The 18,400-nt window shown below is 55.1% G+C and overlaps 1 protein-coding gene across 3 annotated transcripts in view; it reads left to right on the top strand.

The window, feature by feature from the left end:
* The window catches only part of RNF157 (ring finger protein 157), an 82,921-nt gene extending 65,527 nt beyond the window's left edge, over window positions 1-17,394 (top strand). The window contains exons 12-20 of one of the 3 annotated variants that reach the window (XM_030296723.1): window positions 2,205-2,443; window positions 3,163-3,271; window positions 5,167-5,278; window positions 5,718-5,905; window positions 6,182-6,247; window positions 7,264-7,312; window positions 9,125-9,235; window positions 12,963-13,003; window positions 14,671-14,757. In XM_030296723.1, coding sequence (XP_030152583.1) covers window positions 2,205-2,443; window positions 3,163-3,271; window positions 5,167-5,278; window positions 5,718-5,905; window positions 6,182-6,247; window positions 7,264-7,312; window positions 9,125-9,235; window positions 12,963-13,003 — 915 coding nt within the window. In that variant the 3' untranslated portion in view covers window positions 14,671-14,757. Of the gene's footprint in view, window positions 1-2,204; window positions 2,444-3,162; window positions 3,272-5,166; window positions 5,279-5,717; window positions 5,906-6,181; window positions 6,248-6,519; window positions 6,676-7,263; window positions 7,313-9,124; window positions 9,236-12,962; window positions 13,004-14,670 lie in introns of those variants that run through there. The other 2 variants (XM_030296722.1, XM_030296724.1) reach the window with 2 other exon arrangements.
* The last annotated feature ends 1,006 nt before the right edge of the window (window positions 17,395-18,400 follow it).

Below are 18,400 nucleotides of genomic sequence, written 5' to 3'. Positions count from 1 at the left end.
TTTTCTTTATCCCATTTCATGGCTTTAGCAACTGCGACCCGAGTGGATGAAATATTTCACCTCGATTTCACAGCATAAGTGATGGCGTTAGAACGCAGCCTCGAAGCTGTGCTTTCGTAGCAGAGACCGTCTTCAGATTCATACACCAGTAGAAGAGAGCCATTGTTCAGTACATGGTATTAGGATAATTAGTTAGCTATTTAGGGAGGAGAAATCAGCCTAGCACTTTACTCCTTACCAGATTAACAACTAACATTCCAGATAGAGTAACTATATTAAAGCGAATGAAACCAAACCAAATATTAAAGACTGAGAATAAATTATAGGTGATTCTTTAATTGACTTGGCATGGGAGAGGACTCTCTAAGCTTAAAAGCAGAGGAACAGTACAAAAAAAAAAAAGAAGGGTAGATTTTACTGTATAAAAATGTAAAAGTTCACATGTGTAAAAAATTAAAATAGGTAAACAACAAATCATTTAGAGAAAAAAATATCTTCAGCATTTATATCAGAGGAAAGACAATGTCTTTGCCATGGCTCATATGATAAAACAGTAGATAAATGGACAAAGGATTTTTTTTTAATTTTTTTTAACATTTACTTATTATTAAGAGACAGAGAGAGACAGAGCATGAGCATGGGAGGGGCAGAGAGACGAGGAGACACAGAATCCGAAGCAGGCTCCAGGCTCTGAGCTGTCAGCACAGAGCCCAACGCGGGGCTAGAACTCACATACTGTGAGATCATGACCTGAGCCAAAGTCGGATGCTTAACCGACTGAGCCACCCAGGCACCCCACAATATTTTTTTTTAATTCTCAGAAGAGGATGCTTAACTGGTTAACAATCTTTTTTTTTTTTTTTTTTTTTTTTTAAGTCAACCACATTAGAGATCCACCATATACCAATCAATTAGAATGAGGTTCCAGGGCGCCTGGGTGGCTCAGTCCATTGAGCATCCAACTTAGGCTCACGTCATGATCTCATTGGTTTGTGAGTTCAAGTCCCACATTGGACTTGGCTGCTGTCAGCACAGAGCCCACTTCAGATCCTCTGTCCCTCTCTTTCTCTGCCCCTCTGTCATTCTCTCTCTCTCTCTCTCAAAAAAAAAAAAAAAAAAAATTAAAAAAAAATAAAATGAGGTACCATTTTTCACCTTCCAGATTCGAAAGCTTTTTTTGTTTGTTTGTTTAAGTTTTATATATTTAGTTTGAGACAAAGAGAGGGAACATGAGCAGGGAAGGGGCAGAGAGAGGGAGAGAGAGAATCCCAAGCAGACTCCACGCTGTCTGCACACAGGGCTCAAACCCACCAATCATGAGATCATGACCTGAGCTGAAACCAAGAGTCAGACACTTAACCGACTAAGCCACCCAGGCGCCCCCAGATTCGAAAGCTTCTTAAAGATACTCCATGCTGTCAGAGAAGCAGTTGAAATAGGTTTTCTGTGCTGCTTATAGGAGTGTGACTAGAAGGCTCTTTGAAGAAACAAAACCGTATAGCTGTGTACATCAAGCGCCTTAAAAACATCTGTATCTGGTCATCGAAGATCTAAGAATTTAATACCAAGAAAACAATGTGGAAAAAAAAAAAAGATTTGTGGTAGCATCTCTCTTCTTGCTAGATGGGATGTTGCCCGCTTCACGAATTGCTTAATGAAGCCAATTAAATCTCCAAAAACAATAAAAGATCTGTACACAAGGATGTTCCTCAAAATGTTGCTTACAGTAGGAAATGGTGGATGCAGCTAAATCCTGGGCAGAGAACAGGTAGGAAACATGGAATCTGTGACAAGGGGACGTGTATGAAGGAAAATACTTACATTTGCTAAAATAAAGCAGGATATAAAATTGTGATTTACAGATAGGGGCGCCTGGGGGCTCCGTCAGTTAACGTCTGACTCTTGATTTCTGCTTAGGATATGATCTTGCGGTAATGAACACGTATTCCCTGTAACGAACATGTATTCCCATTACAATCAGAAAAATAAACATTGCTGAGAAGATGTTCGCCTGTAAGCGGAATGTAGGAATATGCAGGTTCCCTGACATTGTGTCTTTCTTTGGCCTCCTTTGCAGAAGCTTTTCTTGCCAGACCAGCTGTAAAAGAAAACATTTTTTTTTTCAGTGTAGAGTGAGAAACATGATCATGTCATAAAACAAAGAGTACTTAATTAATTTTTCAACCTGTCTCTGATTCCCCTAGTCCTCAGAGAACATTCCACCAGGTTATGAAGTTGTGTCTCTTCTGGAGGCCCTCAATGGGCCCCTCACCCCATCCCCAGCAGCCCCTGCCCTTCACGTGCTTGGAGACGGCCACCTCTCGGGAATGCTCCCCTCGTACGGCAGTGATGGCCACCTGCCTCCTGTCAGGACGCTCTCCCCACTCGACCGCCTGTCCGACTGTAGCAGCCAAGGAATCGAGCTCAAAAAGAGTCTCTCCAAGTGAGTGGTTGGTGCTCGACAATGTTGCCCCTCAAGGCCCTGATGATAGGCTCTCACTCCTTCTCTCACCTCCTCAGTGCGGGCTCACGTCCTGGGTCCCCAGGGCAGCGTAGACCTTCTGGGCTGTTCCCGGAGCTTTTTTGTCCCACTTAAGACCTGGGGTGAACACTCTGGCAGAAGGTTACCCCATTCCGTAGGTGAGGAAGATACTTACGGTACCTGTGGGTACTTAGAATCCAGACAGGCAAATCTCATGGGTTTTGGGGGGGGGGGAGGACATCCCTAGGGTCATTGACGCCTGTGGGGAGCGTCGCTCAGTCTAAACACTGAAGGAACCTTGTGATCTGTACCTGTACCTCATAAGCATTTAAATCCAACTAGGCACAAGTCATGATAAGCTTTCTGTGGCAGAGTTAAGGAGCATATTTTATAGATGAAAATGTTGAGACCCTAAAAATGTCAGTGACTTTTCCCCAGGTACAGACACAAGTTACTAAAGGAGTTAAAGGTAAAGCCCAGATTTTCTGACACCCCAAAAAGCGCTCAGGCTACCCCTAGGGCTCTTTCCCACCTCCGTCCTCCTCCTTAAGACCTGGGCTTCCTTTCCATCCCCTCTCGGGCCTCTTCTTCCCATGGAGTCCGGCTCGTGAGAGTACAAGCCAGTCCCCCTTTTCGTGTGGATTCTGGCGCCAGATGCTTTCCCCTCCGGACTGTTACAGGTCTGTTTCCCAGAACTCTTCTGTGTTGCGTGAAGAGGAAGACGAGCGTTCTTGCAGCGAGTCCGAGACACCGCTCTCTCAGAGACCCTCAGCTCAGCATCTCGAAGAGGTAATTTCATTCCCCTCCGTTTCTTGGACGTTGGACCACAGGTTCTTCCGTCCCATAGGCCTCTCCAGGTCCGTCTGCCTTCATTCGTTCCTCGGGCACCTTGGAACACCCTTTGAGACAGCAGCAAAGATTTCATTACGTCCATCTTTTCAACAATATATTGAGCCTGTGTTCTCTACCAGGCACTGTTCCGTATGCTGAGAACAGTAGCAGTAAGGAAACTGCAAAAGTCCTTGTCCTGGTGGCGCTGATATTCTTGCTATCAGGGCTAGGATGGACGCAAAGACAGGAGAAAAGGGATGTGTCAGACCGTGCTGTGGATTGGCTCGTCAGACAAGGGAGTTCAAGGCCAGAGGTGGGGGTTGCTGTCTGTAAAAAGTAGTCTGTGAACCAAGACGGAAGGAGGTGAGAGAGTGAACGATGCAGATGTCTGAGGAGAGCGGGTTGCGGGCGTGGGAACAGGCAGCAGGAAGGCCCAGCAGAGGTGCGTTGGGAGGCCGGTGGAAGAGGGCAGGGCTTGCCACCCGTGCCCCCCACAGGCTTCATTGAACAGGTTCATTACCCCCGCTCTCTGTACAGCAGTGAGCTAGGGAGAGTGAACAGGCAAACCTGATGAAGTGGTTCCTGACCTTGGGAGCTCAGTGTCTGGTTGGGGACAGGACGCACACACAAGTATCAGTGCTGTGCCTAGCACTGTTTGCTGAATGGATGAATAGATGAATCTTTTTTAATGTTTTATTTATTGGGGGGGGGGGCAGATAGAGGGGCAGAGGATCCAGAACAGGCTCTGCGCTGCCAGCAGCGAACCCGACATAGGGCTCAGGCTCCTGAACGGAGAGATTGTGACGTGAGCTGAAGTCGGACGCTCAACCAACTGAGCCACGCAGGTGCCCCGTTGAGTGAATTTTAACGATAGAGAAGAAGGGACAGTAAAGTGCTGTGGCAGAGACAGGAGCAGTTATAAACCAGGGGAGCAGAGTGGAGGAGTAGCATTTGAGCTGACTCTCAGCATGTTTTAGACTCCTAGAGAAAGGCGACAGAAGCATCTGAGATGGCCAGGGCAGGGCACGCAGAGGTGTAGGGCGGAGGCCGGGGCTCTGAGCAGGCCCGCTGTCTGGGAGAGCTTTGCTGTAGGAAGGCCTGCCTGACGGAGGCACACAGTGGCCGCCCAGATTCCAGCAGGCCGTCAGGGTGACTCCACTGGCCCAGGCGGGAGGGAATCCTTGAGCTACGATAAACACAGAGCTCCTTGGGCACCCACTGGCTCAGTCAGTAGAGCACGTGACTCCTGATCTCAGGGTCGTGAGCTCAAGCCCCACGCTGGGTGTGGAGACTACTTAAAACCAAACAAAACTCCTGGAGAAAAGGTTATAGGGGCAGAATCCCCATCTGCCTGGGATGGGGTGAGGGTACTGGCCCAGGTGACCGATAGCTGGGGTGTCGGGAGTGGGTGGGGAGGCAAAGGTAGTGTTTGTGTTAGGTCGATTGAGCTGGAACTAACCCGATATCCAAGCGGAGGTGCCTGGCAGGCAGTGAGGCCTCTGCTGGTTTTGTGTTCTCCTTCAGAAGGAAAGCGGTTTATAATCCTGGGGAAACCTGGGGTGTTCCCGTGTCACAGCTGCTGGGTGACCTGTGTCACCTGAGCTGCAGTCTTTGTATGGCCCTAGCAGATGCTGTGCCTCAGGCAGGATGTGCTGACTGAAGTTTGCACCTCCCCTGGGAGACAGCCATTCCAGGCCAGGGCGGCAGAGAAGTGAGGACAAGAGAAACCGCCCCTCCTCTGCACGTAGCCCCCTGACGGAGGGGCCCTCAGCGCCCCCGATGCCCCCCTCACCCTCCGTAGCCAGCCCCCTGCCCTTACACCCTTCCCTTTGCACTTAACTGTTTCCCTCCAGGAATGTGGCATAACTCCAGAAAGTGAGAATCTTACCATGTCATCGTCGGGAGCTATTGACCAGTCGTCTTGCACAGGGACGCCTCTCTCTTCCACAATCTCCTCCCCAGAAGGTACATGAGGGAGGGGGACTGCACGCTCGGCCCCTCGGCCCAGCGCTCAGCACCCCTGACAGTTCCTCCAGGATGGACTTGGGCCAGCAGGTTGATACCTAAGTTGCGTGACTAACGAGGCCAAAGTCAGAGGCAAGGGGGTCCTGCTGACAGCCAGGCAGGGGGGCAGGAGTCCTCGTCTGTTTCCCGGCCTGCCGTCAGCGGTTCCTGTAACATTAAGTCAGAGACGAGCAAACCCTGGCTCCCGGGGTAGAGTCCTGAGCTCTAAAATGCAAAGGGGCAGAACCTCGGAAAACCTTGAACCCGAAGCTTTTTAGGTAAGGGTGCGGTGTGGCCGCCGTGGTCCTCACTGCGTGAGCACAGGGAGGTGGGTCCGCTCCTCAGTCCGCTCGCCGAAGCCTGACCTCCCGTCTCCTTCCTTCCGCTCCGGCCTCCCCAGACCCTGCCAGCAGCAGTCTGGCCCAGTCCGTCATGTCCATGGTGTCCTCCCAGAGCCGCCACTCCCAGATCAGCACCGACACGGTCTCCTCCATGTCCGGCTCTTACATCGCCCCTGGCACTGAAGAAGAGGGAGAGGCGCTCCCTTCGCCCCGGGCCACCAGCAGGGCCCCCTCAGAAGAAGGAGAGGTGAGGGAGGAGCCCGGGGTTGGGGACGGTCCTTGCTGCCGTGACTCGGCACACGCGGCCAGGGCAGCTCGCCCCACGGTCTGCCAGGGGGACAGCTGCCGAGTGCCCCCCGGGCTCGGAAGGAGGGCCTGGCAGACGAGGTGGGGTCGTTGAATCGAACACCCCTCACCTCTGACCCTTCTCTTTGGTGCCACTTCCGTGCCGAGGGCTCGGGTCGGTTTTGCAGCCCTGCGAGCTGGGTCTGTCTGTGCCTTGATCTCTGTTGCTCTGTGGCAGGTGATGCCGGCAGCATCTCCGGACAGCAACTTCGTCGGCCTCGCCGCCGAGGAGCAGGACGCAGAGGTAACGCCGATGGTGGGGCTGTTGGCTCTGGCGGAGGTGGGGGGGCGCGGTAGGATGGGCGCTGTTCTGGAAGAGGCCTCCTAAGGTGGCAGGCTTGGCTCAGTTGGGGGTGGGGTGTGGTGTGCAGGGGAGAGTGGCCACGCACTCCGGTCAGTGGACTGTCCTACGGCACCGTGCGCCAGTCCCAGCGTAGCAGGTGTGGAATGGGTCCTAGAGGGAACTGTTCTGGGTCGGACCCTCCACCTGAGCGTGTGTGTCCTTCGTTCGCTCAGTATTTACACAGAATGACTGTCTCAGGCACCTCCTGGCACGGGATGACACAAAGACCCCAGTGACCTGGTGTTGGCCTCCCCCCCGACCCTGACTGTATAGACAGACTCATGCAGAGGCGCCCGGCTGGCTCAGTCACAAGAGCTTGCAACTCTTGATCTCAGGGTCGTAAGTTCGAGCCCCATGTTGTGTGTAGAGTCACTAAATGTCCTGTTCGTCTAGAAGCCCCATGGCAGGTGGTGCGGACAGGATTACAATTCAGTATGAGAATGCCCTGATGGAGGTATTCGGGAAGTGCGTGACAGGCCCAGGTCACAGTGAGGGCACTAGCACTCTTTCTTGAGCCAGATGCTCTCACGGCAGTAGAGCCCATTGGGGTTTGGGATCCCAAAGGAATTTCTGAAAGTTCCATGATCTTACTATTTACCTTTTCATTTGACAACTTTTATTTCCACCTTCAAGAGACAGAGACAGTATGAGCTAAACTGTTACCAAGGCTATTCTTGACATTCCCCGGGCACATCTGTGACGGGCCTCAGACGCGGTCCCTGCGGGCAGACCATGCCTCACCAAGGAAAATCTGTCTCTGCTCAGCCTCCCAGGCCCCTCAGACACGACGGGAGATGTATGCCGTTGACGTAGGCCCTGGAGTGAGATACCATTAGGCCAATTACTTCTGTCTTCAGCTGATCAACAGATTCATTTTACTGCTTTTACAGACTCATAGCGCCTTCCTTCTGTCCTAGGGAAATGATGTTATGGAGGAAGAGGACGGACCCCCCCCACAAGAAGATGGTAAAAGACCTGGTCTTTCGCTCCCTCTTATTAGATTTCCCCTCTTGGGATTCTTCAAAGGGTACAGAAAGGGACACCGGGATGACTCGGTGGCACCAGTGCGCCTGGTGGGGAAAGGCGGCCTTCTTGATGGAGTATCAAGGCAAGCAGGGAGTCTGAGGGCCGCAGCGATCTTCCTGGCTTTTTGGAGGCCTCAGGGCCGAGGACATCAGGACGGAGCTGCTTCACAAAGCGCACGGGGAGCTCTAAATTCGCGTGGACTAAGTTCTGAAGCTTCTTGGGCGACCCTCATCACCTTCCTTCCTTCCCGCTTCCGCTTGGCAGCTGAGCCCTCCCCCCGCCCCCCCAGAGCTGCTCCGGCAGCCCCAATGATTAGGAACAGCAGCAGAACAGTTTCCTCCACGTGGGAGAAAGGACCGTCAGGCAGTTGGTCTGGTTTTGCTTTGGTGAAGAAGGTGGCTGACGTTTCGCTAGTGGAGGGACCTTCGGAGCCCGTAGGCGCAGAGCAGGGGTGAGAAGGCGACAGACGCCAGCTGCTGCATGTAGACGAGCGTTTGTAGGCTATCATCACAATTTTCTTTACTGTAACTCACGCCCCCATTATATCTTCAGATGGAAGAGTTTTGTTTCTAGCGAGGCTGGGAGAGAAGGAATGATCTTCAGATCAGGGAAGTGAGAAGAGTCGGGGGGTGGGGGGTACTGGGAGGATCCCCCTGGGAATGGACTACCACGCGCTCCAGGGGCCAGCGTCTCTTTCCTCCCTCAGAAGGGCACCTCCGGAGCAGACCCGGGCCGCAGCCCGGACGCAGATGTCATCCTACCTGCTTCTGCTTTAGCGCTGGCCATTGCTTGGGGAGTTCAGGGGTGTGCATGCTGGCCTGACCACTCTCCCCTGACCAGGAAGCCCTGAAGGAGGAGGGGACGGCCGCCAAGGCTGTGCCCCTGCCACGCTTGCACGCCAGCCCAAGACAGGGCCCGGCGTGTCGTCCGCTCGGTGGATGCCTTCAGCGCTCAAGGTCCCTGAGTTGCCCTTTTGTGATTGCTTCCCGCCCATAGAATACTCGCTTCTGAAAACTGCAGGGTGGCGAGCGGTTTCTGCCTGACATCCCACGGCCCGCACGGTGGTTTTACGTTTTTTCCTCTCCCTTTCACCAAGAGAAAAACGGCGGCACAGGGGGAGCTAGAAAAAATAACTTCTGAAACTCTCCCCTTCCCCTCACATGTCTGTAGGTTTCTGGTCAGACCCTCAAGGCAGCCTCAAAATAACAAGTTTCATAGGAAAACAAAACATAATTTTGTGAATGTGGTGATTCTGATTTTATATGCAAAATTATGGAAACTGAGACTTTTAGTGTCTGTTGTATGTATTTATCATCTTACAGAGCCTTGTGGTCATAAACACGCACGTGCGTGCACACCACACACACACACACACACACACACACACACACCAGACCCAGGCAGGAGCAGGGGTAGCTTCAGCAGATGCTCTCCCTAGCTTTCCCCGCCGCAGTCCACACCAGTGCGGTTCTGCATGAGCCGGTGCCCCGCAGCCTCCAGCAGGCTGAGCACCTGCTGGGAAGCAGCCAGTTAGGGAGACAGGGCAGGACAGGGCAGGCACACAGGCAGCCTCACACAATTTGATTCCTTTATTGTCCACTCTTTACCCACTTAATTACTGTCTTTTTTTTAAACATATGATTTGATTTTTTTTGTCTCCATCCTTAAGATTTTTTTTTTTTTTTTTTAAGGACAGCAAAGCAGAGAAAAAATACCGCCAGCCCCTCTCTAACTGCGTTAACTCCCTTACAGGCCAGAGGACACGCGCATTTCTAGGTATGGAGTGTGACAATAACAATGACTTTGGCATCGCAAGCGTGAAAGCACTGGACAATAAGCTGTGCCCTGAGGTCTGCTTACCCGGTGAGTGGCAGTCTGCTGAACATGAACTTGGTGGGAGATGCACCCCTGCTCGCACCCCTGCTCTCACCCTGGGACACCTGTCTCCTGCCCCGGCCTTCCTGCAAGAAGGCATGGGCTGTGCTAGGCTGCTGGAAGCCAGATGCTGAAAGGAAGTGAGGAGGCCTCGGGAGAGTCCTTGAACTTGTGCAGAGAGCACACCCTGCCCTGAGCAAGAATATGAGGACAGGACGACAGGAGTAAAAAACCCCCCTTCTTCCGAATTGGCCTGACCAAGCAGCCTTCCACCCCCATCCTGCAGGCCCCGTGGCAGGTAGCCTGGTCTTGTTTTCATCAACAGGAAGTTTGAGGCAGACCCCGCCTCTCTAAGAAGGTCTTAGAAAGATAGCCTGAGCCTTTGGAAAGGGGATCCATAGCTCTTCAGAGGAACAGGGAGGAATTTGAAAGCCGACATTTTTTAGACTAGCAAATGGCTCTGTGATCCAGTGAGCTTTGGGTTACATTTGCATTGTACTTACTAGACTTGGATCCCAGAGGAGAAGTCAGGGGTCGAGGGTGACTATGCTCCCCGGAGCCCTGACTTTGAGTCAGGACTATCGATAGGCCCCCTTTTTCCCTCTCATGATACTAAGCCAAACCCGGGATAACTTCCTATACGGGAACCGCGTTAATCCCGCTAAGCACCCACCCCCTTCTATTCCATGTGCTCGTTCAAGGGCTCCACAAACCCCTCCTCTGAAGCCGAGTCACGGCCGGGTAGACTAGGTCAAAACCGCCCTCCTGGTTTCACAGCAGAGATGGTCATCCACGTTGTGGTGTCTGTAAATCTCTTCAACATCCCCTGAAATGGAGACTTATTTGAACTTCAGAACAGCCACGTCACATCATGGGTCCAGTGCTTTACTCGCTCAGCGAAGCAGCTAGAGGCGCCGGAACAGCACAGCCTCCTGTGGTGGCCGCTCTCCGTCAGCCTGGGAGAGACACGGGGACTCGCACGCCCTGCCCCACACAGGCTTGTGGCGGGGAAGCCGTAATCCCCAGAAGGCGCTTTCTCCAGCCTTTCAAAGGCCTCTCCGGTTGTTTTCTATTTAGTTTGTCCTGAAGATCCTGCCCAGGACTCTTCACGTTCAGTGAGGACAAAAGATGCCGTGTCAGGCCTGGACTGGAGCTGTGGGGCCCAGGCACACTTCACTTCCTGCCTTCCCACTCCGTATCTTGCTTCCGTCTGTCCATTTGTTTTTCACGTCTTTTTGCCAAATGTAAATCTGTCTGTCTGGTTTGTTTCTTTTGAAGCTCATTTATGTTATGTAGACCTCGTATGGAAGTTCATGTTCACTCTGCGCCAGCACTGTCCCCGCGCCCCCCTCCCCCCCCCGCCAGCCATGCTGTGCCCGACACCGAGCTTGCTGGGCGTGTGCACATGCCAGAGGCTTCTGCCTAGGTCTCCGGTCCTAACTGGCGAGGGCCTGCACTCAATAGGAGATTTTCTGAGAAAAAAATATTTGTCAAAATAGATGAGTCCCTGTTCCACAAAAAATGGGGATGCTTCTGTGGCAAGCATTATGAGGACGAGTCGTTGTGAATTGGCATCCTGGGGCACGAGTCGGGAATGATGACATCTCTGTCCTCTCTGCCCTGTGTCTGTGGCAGCTCACTAGCAGCCGTCCTTCTGCTAGGCTCCTGTCTCCCTCGAGGGGCTCCCCCTCACCCCCGTTTTCTGGCAGAGGGGGCTGCCAGGAACGGTTTTAGCCAACCATGCTGCTGGAAACTGACTTTGTTCCTTCCGCTCCCTCCGCCTCCTGACTCTCTCTGGCCAACCTGCTTGTTGATATTTATTCCACTTGCGGGACTGCGGGAAGGCGAAAGGACCCCCGGGGTTCCTTATGGTGCTCTCAAGAGCCAGCGCACTGGGATTAAGCTAGGTTCACGGTCCAAGCCAGACGTGCAGCCAAATGCCTGTGACGCCTGTCGGGAGAGCGACTCAGGTAGAAGCACTTGAGGTGGCCCCTTGTGCCCTCTCACCACAGGTCTCAAGGGCTCTTACAAGAGGGAAGGCGCATCTGCTTTCTCGGCCAAATGTTCCTCTGGTTCTACCGTTAGCATCACGCTGGTAGCAGCCTGCTGGGGAACTCTCTGGAAGCATCTGTTGGATTAATAACAGGAGCATCCGCTTTGGTAGGTCCAGTGGAATAAATAGGCCTCTTCGCGCTCAGCTGTTAAGTCCAAACCATCCTCTGGGATACCCACAGGCTGGCTCGGCTCCGTGTTCTGCGGCCACCAGGACAGCTTCTCAGGCACTTGGTCTCCGCTCGAGTCGGTTTCCCTCTCCGGGTGGTGCCACTCCCGTCGCGGAGGGCTGATGAGAAGCGGAGCCAAGGGGAGCATCCCGCGCTCTCCCCGCCCCACATGCCACGCTCCCCATGCTCGTGTGTGCTCTGCCGGGAGACCCGGCCCGTGACGAAGACCACGCAGGTCCCCGTCCTCACCACTCCTATCCCACTTGTGGGAGTGTCACTGAGAGGGCACCCGTGGCCTTCCAGCCCTTCTTCCCCTAAGAAGCTTCTGGGCCTTCTTGGGCTCCAAGACCAAGGGGGTGGTGTGTTCTGAGAGTGTTCTAAAAGGTCTCAAGGGGAGGGAGCCTAAGTCGACTGGTGCAGGTGGTGAGCAGGTTGGGACCGTGAAGCCATGCTGAGTGGATGTGGCTCCAAGGAATTGGATGACATACCACGCAGGTGGCAACATAGTGGCCAGAGGACCAGAGACAAGTCTGGGTAGAGTAAGTGATAAGGTTCTGGGTAGTGTAGGTGATAGGGGGGAAAAAAAAGCCAACATAATTTGGGTTTGTTAGTGGAAATAGAGATACATTGTTAAATGACCGCAGTGTGCAGGAGGGGACATATCCAGCAAAGCACAGCAATACCGGCAAAAACTTGAAGTCCAGTTTCCTCCTGTCTTCAAGCCTCATAACCTGAAGCTGAGATGCACCTAGGAGAGTTCATATTTCCTAGACGTGAAGGAGAAATCTGAATTAGGTTTCTCTTTCCCCTGGAAACTCCATGAGACAATCAAACTGTCAGAACGCCTACATTTAATCAGGGGCTTGGTAGAGCTGGGAAAGGGATGTGCAGAATTCCCCTAAATGTGCTCCCCAAATCTACCTCTAGAGGTCTCTCTGCCCTCCTGTTTCCCATCCTCTAAATGGAAAGGCACCTTGATCTGTCGCCACGACAGATTTTCAGTCAACAAGCTCCGGTTTCTGGCTGAAGGGCCGGACCCAGTGGGAGCATGTGTTCGGGAAGCCCCGTCTGCGAGCCGGTTGCCCTCTGCAGCCAGGCTCCCCCTTTGCACATGTGACCCGGGAGCAGCAACAGGGTTCTGCTGAGGGCCCCTCGGAGTCCTTTCGGGGGGGGGGGGAGCAGGAAGGGCACCACGGGATTGCTGCTAACCCTCCCCTCGCCACGGAGTGAATTAAGAAGCCGGCAAGAACAGATCCTTCAGGTCTGAGTGCTGAGTCTATTCCGGCAGGATCGGTTCCAGGCCCTGGCTCAGGGTTCTAGAGCGGTGGAGTCTGTAGCAGGCACTCGTGTGAATTCAGAGTGAGGGCGGCCTGTCGGTCCGGTGTTTCGTGGCGTGCTGGTTGGCGGCGGCGGTGGCGTGGATTTTATTTTGTGCATGCATGTGTGTCTTCTCTCTCGTTCACCGTTTGCTTTTGGTCTTTCCTACCGAACAGCCGCAGTTCCGGAGTCCTGCCCCATAAACATTGAGGAATAGGTATGAGATCTACCAAATTATATAAGTGAACAAACAACTCATTGTATTTGGGGGTTCCTGACTTAAAGGGCAATCTTGCCTTCTGTCCATCCTGTCACACTGAAGAGAGCCTCCCTTAGAGGAGAATGCACTTTGGCCCATGTCCTAGACTCCAGGGAATTGAAATCTCCAGCTTCCATCTAGATTCGAGAGACAGCACGAATTTTCTGTTCCACTCACTTCTCTGCCCCAGGCCCCCACCCCCCCCCTCCGCACACTGCCGCCAGAGCCTTTAGATGGATGATCACACCAGGGCACTTCCGGGAGATACGCAGTTTATAGCTACTCAGTCCTAGTGTGCGGGCCGTGAAAGGGTCTTGGGCGGGCCCTGGCGTGAGGCTGAGCCCCTCAAACACGAGCACAGTGAGCCTCGGGCCCTCCCTCTGCACCGGCTCAGCCCGGCCTGTCCCCTGCATGAGTCCTCTGAGGGCCAGGCCTGCCCAGAAGAGCTTGCAGTCTGACGGAGGAGGCCAAGGGCCTGGCGGTTCCCTCGCCGTCTGAGGTGCACACTGTGGCCGCAGTCGGGCTGGGGGCACCACCTGGGGGGCGCAGCCTGGAGGTCCGCGGGCCCCGTGGAGTCAGGTCTTCCCCGGGAGCCTCTGTGTCACAGGGAGCTTCGCACTGCGCTGGAGGGCGCCACTGGGAAAAGGCAGTCGGGGCCAGCACGAGAGTTGAGGGGAGACCCCGGGGAGAGAAGAGGGCGGCCTGGACAAGGCACGCCCTGCTCAGCACACTCCCATGTCACCTTGTTTTGTCGTCCCAGCAGCCCTGTGAGGAGAGCACTCCGCTCCCATTCGATGGGTGGGTGAATCAAGGCTTCCGCCCAGGAGCACACGGTCAGTCCGTCAGTCATGAGCCAGGAGGGAAGCCCAGGTTTTCTGATGACAGACAGGAGGTAGTGACGGATGAAATAGAGCACGAAGGACGGAGGAGCCAAGAATAGGCTTCTAGACCAAGCAGCCGGTGCTCCTTGTGCAGGAGCCGTGGCGAGTTTGGGGGAGGACAAGAGTTTTGTGGATGCCGCCTGGGCGACCCCAAGGCTCTCGGGCTGGTGTCTCCCGGGGTTGATGGTGACCCCAGAGGGCTGCTCGGGTGGACAGAGATGAAGAGCAGCAGGTGGGCCCGTCACACCTGCGCCCCCCCCCCCCCCCTTTCTGTCCCTGGCACCCTGCTGAGCAACCAGCCCCGTCCTGCCCCTCCCGGCTCCCACGGCAAACACTGACACCGAGCCCAAATTAACACGCTCTTCTCACTCCCCTCCACTGCTTCCTGCCCTGGGGAAAACCTCAGCCCGACCCCCCATAACATCTAGGCAAACTTCAAAACAAAGACACAGAAGTGGATTGCAGGGCAGGTGCACAGAACGAGAAATACCCTGTATGTTCTTCTCTGCAGTCCATGGTGGCCGTGACTGTCCCTAGCCCATTAGGACAGGGACAGCCCCCTGCCCCCTGGGTGCCCACCTCGCCCGATTCTCTCTCCTTCGCTGTGGCCTGCACACACATGGGGGTCTCAGGTAACACGCGTCCTGCTAGCTTCCGTGCCGAACTCCTGGGCTGTCCTGCTGGAGATGCCATCCGGACCTGGCCGGGGGTCTGGCTCCTATCCCCTTCTTTTCTCTTCTCCAGGCACCTGGCAGGCCGATGACAACGTCGTCGGTCGTCGGCACACACAGCGCCCGCGCTTACCATCCGGCAGCCTGGAGGACCCCCAGGACAGGCCTTGCGTGTGGGGTCCTTTGGCTGTGTGAGAGCCCCAGCCTGTCCCTGGGCTCCCTGCCACCCTCACGTTCCATCCCGGCCTCACTGGACTGCTGGCCTCCTCGGCATCCTCAGCGAAACCTCGAAGACTCTCTACACCCAGATGCAAGCTAGACGTGGAGGTCAGCCTGCCCCCGCTCCCGGCCCGGTGTCCTCCGTAATCCCCACCCTTCCCCACCCAGAAGGAACTGGCAGCCTCCTCTCTCCTCGTGGGCCAAAGCCTCTCAGTGAACTGCAGCTCATGAGACCTCTTGCAGAGACTCTCTGGAAGGTACCCACCTTGACCTTCAGGTCCACGGGCTGGTTGCTCCTCGTGCATCTTTTTCTCCTTAGGGGGCACAACCAAGAAGACCTGGAGTCTTGGCAGCTTCATTACAAACACCCCTCTGGCATTTTCTGGTCTCTGGAACATCTGGTCTGGTCACAGAGCTGGTCCCCTGTGCCTCGTGCATCTGTGTGCTTAGGAAGGCGGCCTCGAATCTGAGAATCCCCCAGTTACGTGATGACCCTCGGGAGGGTTATTTAGGAGCAGGTGCGTTCATGAAGGCCTGGGACTCCATCCTAAGGTGACCTTCCAGAAAACACATCTTTGACCACCTCTGTGTGCCAGGCACCTGTGTTAGGAGCTGTCGGATGTTCTCACATTCCCTCACCACAGCCCGGTCCGGTGGTGGTCTTCTATCTGTTGTCCCTGTGCCCACCCCTTTTTGTCAATAGTTGAAGAAATAGGCTGAGAGAGGGGTGGAACAGTGATTCTCAAGTCGGTGCCCAGGAGTCCCACAGGAAGTGGCACACGTGGAGCCGGGGCCTCCCCACCCCAAGTGTTACCCTTCCCTGCCTTCCAGACCTGCCGAGCCTGAGCAGGGGAGGGGGAGGCACTCCTCCCACAGGCTCTTTAGAGATTCAGAGATTCTGTGGTTCAGATCAGAGGCACCACCCCCACCCCCACCCCCGCCACCTCTCCTCAGCCCCGTGCGAGGCATGTCAACAGAAGTCTGAAACAGTGAGGCCAGGCTGTAAGCTGCTGGGAGTTCCTCCTCTCTGGACGGTGTTGCCATCGGTGGCTCCGCACAGTTCTTGCACAGATGTGTCTGTTGGCTTTGGGAAAAGGTGGTCTTTTAGTGGAGCCTGAGATGGGGAAGCAGAGTTAGATACAGCAATTTATGAGGCCCAGAGACCACAGAGCCTTTAGGCTCTGACCATCATGATGGCCTGTCTTTGTATTTGGAACTGTTACCCTGGAAGAGCCTTTCAGGGTCGTCTCCAACACCCCAAAGTGAGCCCCGTGCCCAGGGAATCCTTCACCCCTTCCGTGTGGCTTCTTTGCACTGCCAGGCGGTGGTGACCCTTGCCCGGCCTAGTGGTTATGACTCAGGTCCTGCCCTGGTGGGGGGAAGGCCTGCTGTCCCAACAGACACGACACGTGAGTCATGCCTGAATCTAAGCTTCTGTCTTGAGTCCCCATGTCCCCCTCTCTGAGGCCCTGCCGGGGCTTCTGGACCCTGCTGCTTCAGGCCCGACTCCTGTCCTTTCCCCCAACATCCTTACGGCCCCTTCTGCGGTTGAGGTCAGAGCAATAACCCCACTGCCTGATTTCCTTGAAGTTTAAGCCCCAGGGAATGGGGATCTTCCCTCAGCCGGGGGTGGCGGCCCACAGCCTCCCTCCCCTCTCGGCAGGTAGTATTCACCGTGTGGTGTTACCCAAGATGAAGGAGATGTAGGTAAACAGTTGCCACAGTGGCCAGGAGCCCTGAGAGAAAAGCATTATCATCACCCCTCCCGGAGGGTCTGTGTCCTTCCCAACAGCACAGGCTGGGTCCTCTCCCAGCAAGAGGCTCAGAAAGATTCTTCAAGGTCTTGGTTCCATAATCAAGACATGCCCAGGTCAGAAATGGCCCTTTCGCTCCTGTTTCTCGGACCGACCCCTCTGTGTCTCTGTCACTCTGTCTCTCCTACCTCTTCGTTCTCATTTGGCTCTGAGGCAAGCAGAAACATCCCATCCAAAGGAGCTGGACTTTAGTCAGCTTGATCAGGGAACAGGGCAGCTCCTGACCCTGCCGCACCCAGTCCGTCATCCGGAGACAGTTGTGTTATGAGCGGTTGGCCCAGTGAGGATGGGATGGGGCCTGGCCTCTCGCACAAGGGCACAGACTTCTGGAGGCCTGTGGCTTCTCCTGCCAACTCTGGCCCGAGGTCCCTGTGGCCTCCAGGTGGTGTGCTGATCCCGGCCGCATGGAGCCTTCCTTCCTTCCCCACCCAGCTCCACCCATTGGAGTTTATGCCCGCACTGGGGCATCTCCTGGGCATAGAGCCGCACACTTTGAGCTGTCTCACCTGGGGAGAGTTGGTGTCCTGTCCACCTGATCTTGGCATGCTGGTTGATCACTTTGCTTTAGGACCTGCACACCTGGTGTGTGCAAGTGTGTGTGTGTGTGTGCGTGTGTGTGTACTGTTTGTGCCATCTGTGTACCCCTCACTCCCTGGAGTACACTCGTGGGCACACTACAGTGGGGACATCAAGGATGCAATATTTATGGACTGCTGCATGATTCTTTAAAACGAATAAAACTGTTTACAAGGGAAGGAGAGCTATTAACTGTGTCCTTGGCTCATTTGTGAAAGTTTCTGTCCGACTTTCTCCAGCACTCAAACATTTTTCCTCAAGAGAATCTCCAGATGGCGGAGTGGGGGAGGCAGAAGGTAGGGAAAGACCTGCTCCGCGTGGGAGGTGGGAGTTGAGGGGCCACCCTGAGGACACGGGCTTCCCACTCCCTGCCCTCCAGCTTCTGGGCAGAGGCCTGAGTAAGGAGCCCTCACCCCACCCTCACCCTTAAACCGGAGAACTTCCGTCACTGCAGCTCCTCAATAATTGAAGAGCAGGAAAGCTGGTGATGGGCCAGAGACCAGGAGGAGGGGAGGAAGCAGCCCCTGGTGTCCCCCTACCTTTAGTCCATGCCACTAGAAAGTTGGTGAAACGAACGGGGCGAATGACCCTGCTAGGAGAGTTCCGCAAGTCTGTGACCTCTGTGAGTTTCACTCACCGGCTTTGTTCCCTCAGCTATCTGAAAAGGAGGGAGAGCGCTTCCGCAGAAGCCTCTGGAAAGTCAGCTTCCGGGAACCTTGCCGAATGCAGGGGTGGGGAGGGAGCCGCTTACCGGGAAACCCTGCTCGCCTTGGTGTGCCTGGGATCGGTGCAGCCATTGCTGCGGGCCTGAGCGGCAGGTGGCACCGGAGAGTCAGACCTGCCCGCGGGCACCCAGACGACACTCAGGATCGGGAGGGTGGGAAAGGGCACAGAAACGTGAGCCCAGAGGAGAGGAAAGGAAACCCCAAGCACACGATTCCCGAGCCTGAGCCGGCTCCCAGCCTTCCCAGCCTTGGCCCCCGCGCCCCTGGCTCCGTCCGCGGAGCCGTGGACGCCCGGAGCAGCCGGGACAGGAAGGGAGCGAGGGCGGGAGTGCGGCTGCCCCGGCGGACGGCTCGCGGGCGTGCCGGGGGCCTCGGGCGAGAGCCGCGCGCTTCTCCGAGTCCTGCGCGGGGCCCTCGAGCGGGAATGCGCGGAGCCGGGACGCGGTGGCGGGTAGGGGGGCTGGGTGGC

Source organism: Lynx canadensis, chromosome E1 (genome assembly GCF_007474595.2).
Source record: "Lynx canadensis isolate LIC74 chromosome E1, mLynCan4.pri.v2, whole genome shotgun sequence".
Lineage (NCBI taxonomy): Eukaryota > Metazoa > Chordata > Mammalia > Carnivora > Felidae > Lynx > Lynx canadensis.
This window is presented reverse-complemented; position numbering and strand designations above follow the sequence as displayed.